This window comes from Sapajus apella, unplaced genomic scaffold (genome assembly GCF_009761245.1).
Source record: "Sapajus apella isolate SASKATOON/1434 unplaced genomic scaffold, GSC_monkey_1.0 scaffold23, whole genome shotgun sequence".
Lineage (NCBI taxonomy): Eukaryota > Metazoa > Chordata > Mammalia > Primates > Cebidae > Sapajus > Sapajus apella.
In genome coordinates, this window is record NW_022436963.1 from 8,402,133 (window position 1) to 8,411,195 (window position 9,063).

Below are 9,063 nucleotides of genomic sequence, written 5' to 3' on the forward strand. Positions count from 1 at the left end.
GGAAGGAGTGATTTTTGTTCTATGTATCTAGATAACTAACAAAGTTATGGAAGGAAATGAACAAAGTTATAGAAAGAAATGTACAAAGTAGACCCCAGTGGTTACTTCTGGGAAGGACAGGGGTTGAGGTAGGAGCTGGGAACGAAAATAAGAGTCAATGGGGATTTCATCTGTATTTTTAGCAAGGAAAAGGTATCTACTTATTTCTAAATAAAATTAATTTTAGGCCGGGCCTGGTGGCTCACACCTGTAATCCTAACACTTTGAGAGGCTGAGGTGGGTAGATCACCTGAGGTCAAGAGTTCGAAACCAGCCTGGCCAACATGGTGAAACCCCAACTCTACGAAAAATACAAAAATTAGCCAGGTGTGGTGGCAGGCGCCTGTAATCCCAGCATACTGAATATGAAAAATCCTCTCACACTGAAAAATGGCATTCCTCACTCTGTCACCCAGGCTAGAGTATAATGGTGTGATCATGGCTCACTGCAACCTCAACCTCCCGGGCTCAAACAATCCTCCCACCTCAGTCTTCCAAGTAGCTGGGACTACAGGCACACATCACCATGCCTGGCTAATTTTTTTTTTTTTTAAGTAGAGATGAGGTCTCACTACATTACCCAGACTGGTCTTGAACTCCTGGGTTCAAGTGGTCTTCTCTCATCTCAGCAGAGCAGATGAACTCCCAAAGTTCTGGGATTACAGGCATGAGACACCATGCCTAGCACTATCTCCAAATTCTTGATGGCCTCCGAAGATTTATGTAGGCTTAAAGGAAGCCCTCTGTTGCATTCAATTGTTGCATGCAAAAATTTTAAAATTTTTAATTATTTAAGTTATTTAATTATTTTTACCTTTCCTTGTTTTCTTCCATTCCTCTATAGATGCATTGATTCATTGCTGTGGAACTGTCCATAGACTCAGTATGGCAGGCTCAGGTCTCCTTTCTTAAAAAGCAAAACAACCAACATTTATCATCTGGGTACATGTATGTTGTAAACACACAAAGAGCTGCATTAGATACAAGGGGAACATATCGAGGGTTACCCAGTGTCCACCAAAATCCAATCTTTCCTTCTTCCATAATTATTGAAGTTTTATCAGGTACCACATTTTCTTTCTTTTTTTTTTTTTGGAGACAGAGTCTCACTCTGTCACCCAGGCTGGAGTGAGGCGATGCCATCTCAGCTCACTGTAACCTCTGCCTCCTGGGTTCAAGTGATTCCTTTGCGTCAGCCTCCTGAATAGCTGGGATCACAGGTGTGCATCACCATGCCCAGCTGATTTTTGTATTTTTAGTAGAGATGGGGTTTGACCATGTTGGCTAGGCTGGTCTTGAACTTCTGACCTCAGATTATCCACCCACCTCAGCCTCCCAAAGTGCTGGGATTACAGGCAAGAACCACCGGGCCCAGCCAGGTATCACATTTTCCAAACATCCTTGCAGGCAGATATAGCCAGATGTCTGGGTTCCCAAGGGAACATGAGAAGTGATGTGTGCCACTTCTCAGTCTAGATCTTAGGATATGAGCACCCTTCCCACTGGCTGGAACCCAGCTCTGTCCATGTGATGATGACAATGCATTTGGAATGCCAAAGCAAAAAGAGAGAAGCCACCTGGGCCTGTGACTGCATCTAGCACAGCCACCCCGTCACCTTAGAACTATTACCTTACAGAGAAATTTTTTTGTTCTTTAAGTCATTGTTTTGTGGGCTCTATTTTTATGGCTAGTGAACTGTCATCCCAGCTGGGAATATGATTCAATATCTTCACTGGAGTCCTTCTGCGGGTGGGTTTGGTTATTTGGAGCTTGGCACATGCTATATATGTAGAGACGGGTGAGACCAAACTCTTTTTGGCCATAATTTTAGTGAAACTACATGCAGCTTCATGAGGGCCTGGTGCATAGTAAGTACCCAATCAGTACTTAATGAATGAGGGGATGTTAATAAGCAGGTAATGTCTTCCAGTGCAAAGACTCTCAAGAGCAAGGCACTGGACACAGAATGAAGAACACATTGAATGGAGAGGGCCTCTATAAGTATGAGCTGTGAGTGTCATGTCACAAAATGACCACTTGGAATGATAAAATACTATTCGGATGCATGACACCCAAGTTGAAGTAAGTATTCAAGCAGGTGTGCTTAGGAGCAACAGAGGCAAGGAGTGAGACAGGGAGAGAGACAGGCAGCGTGCACAAGAGAATGTTCCAGTGGCGTGGAGAATTCCTCCCACTATTCCGCCTCCTGAACACCAGCTCCAGGATGAGTCTGAGCGATAACTCTGAGATCCTTCTTCAGTCTTGGGCACTGCATTCCTCACCACTCTGCGTGTGGTTTGAGCATCAAAAAATAGATATTCTTTGTACCACATGGCCCCAAACACAAACCTGCTACTTCATTTGGTAACCAAAGAAACAGCCATCAGTTTCAATTGTAGAACTGGTTGTGCAGATCATAGTGGGGGATAGTGTGTTGGTCTCCAGCTTGTCAGCTCCCAGGCAGGGAGATCAGGATAATTTGGACCACCCATGCTCTTCTAAGCTGGTGCTGGCTGAATGGTCCAGCACCGCTGCATCCGCTGCTTCGACTGCTGAGAATCACAGGCCTGCACGGCCACATCTCCAGCACAGCCCCCTCCATCTGCCCTTCCACAGGCCTGGCTTTCTCCCAGATTAAAGCATCATTTAAATAAATTATCCGATCTAGGGGAGCAGGACCACATACCTGGGACCCTTGTACTCCAAGGCATTAGACAGTCAGTGTGCGGGAGAGTCCCCAACCACTGCTTCCAATGCTGGTCTTTAACTTGCAAAGAGGACAACCATCAGACATTTTTAGCATCTGGATCCCTGTCGGAGGCCGCTGCTCTGGCTTCCATCAGAGCTAACTTCATCAGCGGAGACGTGTGCATTATGGAGGGGCCCAGGATAGGGTGAGAGTGAAGATGTGGATCCCGGATGGAGAGATGGAAGGGTGGTGGGACTTGAGTTCAGAGCCCTGGAGTTGCCAATGCATTGCCCCCACAACAGGGTAAAGAGAAATTGAGCAGCCCATACGTGGGTCATTTCTGCAGCTGTGAACACCTCAACCTACCTCATTTCGGCCTGGAAGCCGAGTGTGTTCAGTGTCCCAAGCTCCTCTGCAGCATGTAACTGCTGCAAGGGACTTTACACCCACATTCCAAAATGAGCCAACCACAGGGCTCTTCTGAAAGCCACATTTCCCAAGGAGTCATGAGGGGTCACAGCCTGCCTTTGAGGGCCCACTGGCTAGTTCCACATCAGAGGTTTAGGTTTTTCCTTTCCAATATTCTGTAGACAGGCACCAATAAACCATCACCCTTCAGTCGTGGCTCCGTGGCTAGGGGCAGGGACTGGAGACAGTGGTCTCTGTGCCCCAGCACTGAGGGATGCCTGAGGGCCTGACACTGACACTGACATGGATTGTTGCATCAAATTCTCACACCAGCCCTAAGAGGCAGGGACTGTAACTACCTCACTTGAATCAGAAAACTGGGCACAAAGAAGTTAAGACTTAGCAAAGGCCACATAGGTAGCAAATAATAAAGCTGAGACTAGAACCCCAGGCATTCGGCCCGGGAGTCTGCGTTCCTCCTGACTGTGTACAACATGCATAGGAAAGCTCCGTGGTGGTTGAATGAATGAACAAATGAATGAGTAAACAAAACATTTCTAAAGAGATTTCAGGAATGGTGTAGGGAATAGTGTCTCAACGAGGCCCTGGGGGGTGTGGGGTTGATCGTAAGCCTAACCTCATCTGCCCTGGATGTCAATCAAGAAGTAATACTCTCAGACCCCTCTCAAGGCTGAGTGTTCAGCCCCAGGAACACTCTAAACCCCAGGAGGTTTTATACCATTGCTTTGTTTGTTTTTAAGACCGAGTCTTACTGTTGCCCAGGCTGCAGTGCAGTGGTGTAATCACAGTTCACTACAGCCTCGAACTCCTGGGCTTAAGTGATCCTCCTGCCTTAGCCTCCATGTTAGCTGGAACTACAGGTGCACACTACCACATCTGGCTCACTTTTTTATTTTTTGTAGAGACAAGGTCTCGCTATGTTGCCCAGGCTGGTCTCCAATTCCTGGCCTCAAGCAATTCTTGCACCTCAGCCTACCAAAGTGGTGGGATTACAGGCATCAGCCACCGCCTCAGACCCATACCACTGCTGGTAATGACTACAGCCACTGCTGACTCAGTGCCTTCTATTTATAGGCAGTAAGTTCAGGACTCTCACACAGACCTCCTCTCATCTGCCCAGAGCCCTGCAGAAAAGCCAAGATTATACCCACTTTACAGATGGCAAAACCAGATATCTCAGAGGGTGTGACTTGCTTACAGTCGCAGCACTTAAATGACAGCTGATGAACGACATGGGCTTTTTCCCCACCACACAATACCCACCACATGCCTTGGTTAGTCATAAAGTTATAAAGGTGAGATAAGCACTGTTGTGACTCTTCAGGTGGAAAGTTCTGTGTTCATCTAAAGTTGATCAGTATTTCCCATCCCAGTCACCTGCATGGAAGAGGAACTCCAGTTCTCCCTAGCTAAAAGCTCTGGCACAGCTACTCTGCCTTCCCCACCTCTGCTTTAATCACCACCTCTCATTCTCTGAACGAGACCCTCCTGCTTTCCTCATTCCTTTCCTCAGCTGGCTGGATCGGCACTCACTGATATTTGCTGATACCTCCTGCATCAACCTCCTGCAAGGTACAACCACGTCCACTGGACAGCAAGTCCTGTTAATTCTTCATTTAAAAATCTCTCTTCCCGGCCGGGCGCGGTGGCTCAAGCCTGTAATCCCAGCACTTTGGGAGGCCAAGGCGGGTGGATCACGAGGTCAAGAGATCGAGACCATCCTGGTCAACATGGTGAAACCCCGTCGCTACTAAAAACACAAAAAATTAGCTGGGCATGGTGGTGCGTGCCTGTAATCCCAGCTACTCAGGAGGCTGAGGCAGGAGAATTGCCTGAACCCAGGAGGCGGAGGTTGCGGTGAGCCGAGATCGCGCCATTGCACTCCAGCCTGGGTAACATGAGTGAAACTTCGTCTCAAAAAATAAAAAATAAATAAAAATAAATAAATAAAATTTTTAAAAAAATAAATAAATAAAAATATCTCTTCCCAGGAGGCACCAAGTGTTGGTGAGAATGTGAAGGAACCAGAACTCTCATACTGCTGCTGCTGGGAACATAAATTGGTCCCACCATCTTGGAAGACTGTGACAATGTCCAGTCAACCTGCATTTGCTCCTAGGTATACACGTGCACCAAGAGACATGTTCTAGAATGTCCTCAGTAGCAGCATGCGTAACTCCCCTGCATTGGTCTCTTATTGCTGCTGTAACAAATCACCACACGCTTAGTGACTTAAAACAGTGCAAGTGTGTCCTCTCACAGCAATGCGGGTCAGAAATGGGTCTAGGTGGGCTTGCGGGACCGCATTCCTTCTGGAGGCTCTAGAGGAGACTCTTCTTTTGCCTTTTCCAGCTTCTAGAGGTCACTTTGCCTTCCTCGGCTTGTGGCTTTTTCCCTTGTTTTCAGAGCCAGCAATGGTATCTTCAAATCTCTCCCTTCTCCTGCCTCTGCTTTAATCACCACATCTCATTCTCTGAACCAGACCCTCCTGCTGCCCTCCTATAAGAATCCTTGTGACTGCACTGGTCCCTGCAGGATAATCTGCCCATGTCAAGATCCTTAAAGTTGGGGTGGGGTGTGGTGGCTCACGCCTGTAACCCCAGCACTGGGAGGCTGAGGCAGGCGGATCACAAGGTCAGTAGATCAAGACCATCCTGGCTAACATGGTGAAACCCTGTCTCTACTAAAAATACAAAAAATTAGCTGGGTGTAGTGGCACACACTGCACCTGTAGTCCTAGCTACTCAGGAGGCTGGGGCAGGAGAATTATTTGAACCCGGGAAGCAGAGGCTGTATTTAGCTGAGATCGCAGTACTGCACCCCAGCCTGGGCGACAGAGCAAGACTCCGTCTCAAAAAAAAAAAAAAAGATCCTTAAAGTCATCACATCTGCAAAGTCCCTTATGCCACGTAAGGTAACACAGTCCCAGGTATTACTGCCAAATAGTACCTGTGACCAGGGATTAGATCAGAAACATCTTTTGGGAGGGCCATTATGTTACCTACCACAAGCCCCAAATTGAAAGTTACCCAAATGCTCATCAACAGTAGAATTAATGAAATCAATGATGGTGATTCCCAGCAATGAGAATGGATGACCTACAACCACATGCAGCACATGCAGCAACAAGAAAGACACTCAGAAAATGACGCTGAGCTAAAGATGCCAAACACAAGAGTGTGTCTTGTCCAAGTCTGTCTTCAGAAAGAACTAAAACAAGTAAAACCATCCCAGGCTATCAGGAGTTAGGACAGCAGTTCTAGTGGGGGAGTGGTGGCTGGAAGAGGGATGACGGGCAAAGTACTCTTTCTTAATCCATTTGTGAAAACCCATCAAGCTAGATGGTTATGGCCTGTGCCCTTCTCTGCGGGTATGCTGTGCTTCAGTAAGAGGCTTTAAGAAATGGCTCTGCCTGCTTCCTCCCATTTCCACTCCACAGGCCTGTGTTCTTTCACCTCTGAATGAAGCAGGCCCCAGCTGACCTCCGCCATACCCACCACCCTGCCAACCACTGCCCACCAGACTGACCTGGAACTGATCAGCAACTGACACCTGCTGCACAGTGCCCTCCTCTGTCTCTCCTTCACTCCTTTACCTACCTCTCACATACAGCGAACCCATCTATGAGCCCCATCTCCTCCCAGGAGCTCCCCACTCCCCACCAACTTCTAAAGAACTTGAAATAAAAACCACATCATTTGGACTTCATTTTGACTATCACATACTGATTGTGAATAGGACCAAATGCCTAGTCTCATCTCCCACAACAAACCACAAATGTCTCAAGAGCAGAACATCTCAAGGTCTTGCACATTCCATTCTGTTCCTAGTTCTGATTGCATGTGAACTTCTAGTACTAATGACTAATAACTACTACTACTAACAACAGCCTTCACTGAGCGCCTTATATGCGTCAGACTCGGGGCTCCTCGTGCATGATCTCGTTTCCTCTTCCTCCACCCTGTGAAGCGGACGCTATCACAATCCCTCTGTTGAACAGTAGGAAACTGAGGCACAGAACGGTTAATTAACTTGTTCAAGATCCCAAAGTGTATCTTGGTAGGGGAGGGACTTGAACCCACACAATCTGATTCCAAAGCCCATGCTCTTAAGCCAGACCCCACTCTGCTTCCATAACAACTCCACCCTAATGGGGTGTTAGGCATACAGTTGGTGCTTAATAAACACTTTCACCTACTTGATAACCAAAATACATATATACTAAAAGTCTTCATAAGTGCACAAACAACAAATTCAAGACTCCATCAAATGAGATGTTTTCATCTTCAGATCTCAAAAGAGGTCATGACCTCCAGGGAAATTTACAAAAGCTCTGGGTGCTCCTTGCCCTGCCTCATGCTTGGCACTCACAGCTTTATAAACTTTTATCAGCAAACAACAGTTGGAGTTGTCCTCCAGGCTTTATCTGAGCAGGGAGAGAGCTGGATACATTTTTTCTTGCTGTCTGCCAATTTCAGGGCCATAGCCAATGTCAGAACTAAAGACTAGTTGGAGGACTCAGGCTGGGACCACGAGGTCCCAAGCCACCTGCCCCAGATGACCTCACTTCCCCAGTGGCCAAGAAACATGACCCAGGGTCCTTGGCTAACAACAAGGCCACCGCCCCCGAGGGCCGATGTGGCCACTAAACTGAACCAGAGATAATGACACGGCAGCCGAGCCATTAGGTCAGTTACCAAACAGTGCTCTGGCCAGTGCGGACACAGCAGAACATCTGTGCCAGCTTGGCATTGTTTCCAAGCATCACTATCACCCTCAGTCCTCCCACGCATGGTCTTGAAGCATCTACATGGATACAAATGAAAAGTTCCTATGCCCCAGGAGCATGAAGACTACTATGAGGAGACACACCCTGAGAAAAACAACCAAACTGTCCATCATAAGGCACTGGAGAAATAATGACTGCTTGGTATAGAATATGCAATAGCTAAAACAACAAAGCAGGTCCAGATGCACTAGCATGGAAAACACAGCTCAACTCAACATTAGAGGAAAAAAGCAAGAACAGAACCTAAAGTCTAATGATGTTTCTAGTAAAAGAAAAACCCCACATATTTCTAGACTTCAGCTATAGGAAGCAGTGGTGGATGACGGCCAGCGCACACCAGCTTGAGAAAGCCAATGGTGGACATCTCTTTCCAACTCTGTTCAGTCATGTCAGAGTTTGTTGGCCACGGTGGGAGTTTTACACCATGGAAATCAGAAAATGCCGCAAATCGTGGCTCCCCACTCTCCAACCCATCCCCATGAGTTGACTGCTAAACATGTCCCAGCACAACACTGTACGTACATAAATATATTTTTTAAAGTTTAGAAAACACAACCTCAAAGTTATTTTTAAGTGTCTGTCGCTGTAGTAGGATGTGGGACTGGTGGAGACTAAGACAGGCTTCGGTTACATCTGTACCACTAGCATTTTTACAAGAACACCACCAACAAAAGTGTTTATATATGTTAGGATTACTAAAATTGTTTCAAAGTTTTTTTTAAAAAAAAAAACCAAACTCCGACCATTACGGTACAATGTGATAAATCTGTAATGATGGGATAGAGATATACAGTTGTAAGAGGAAGAGCACCAAGTCAGCCTGAGCATATCATGGAAGGCTTCTCAGAGGAGGTGATGCCTGGGCTGAGTATTGAAGGGTGAATAAAAGCCTACCAGGCCAACATGCCAGGGCTGCTCTGGATAAAGAGCACAGCATGAGTAATTAGCAAGGAGGAGAGGGGGATTACAGGAGTGAGGAGGACGGTGACTGAAAGTATTAGGAGGGCTGGGACAGCGCGGGATGTCATCACAGCAGGCTGTACACCCCTGCATGAAACGAGATCATCCATGTTCAGTGTTTAGCCAAGAAGACGTACTTAATGGTTAGTGTTACCT

The 9,063-nt window shown here is 46.8% G+C and overlaps 1 protein-coding gene across 2 annotated transcripts in view; it reads right to left on the reverse strand.

Annotated features, from left to right (window-relative positions):
• Positions 1-5,767, reverse strand: part of ARHGEF3 (Rho guanine nucleotide exchange factor 3) — a 290,282-nt gene extending 284,515 nt beyond the window's left edge. For both annotated transcript variants that reach the window (XM_032290250.1, XM_032290249.1), the window contains exons 1-3: positions 5,757-5,767; positions 4,125-4,130; positions 854-946 (exon numbers count right to left, since the gene is read on the reverse strand). In XM_032290250.1, the coding sequence (XP_032146141.1) occupies positions 854-915 (62 nt within the window). In that variant the 5' untranslated portion in view covers positions 916-946; positions 4,125-4,130; positions 5,757-5,767. The remainder of the gene's footprint in view (positions 1-853; positions 947-4,124; positions 4,131-5,756) is intronic.
• Between the last annotated feature and the right edge of the window lie 3,296 nt (positions 5,768-9,063).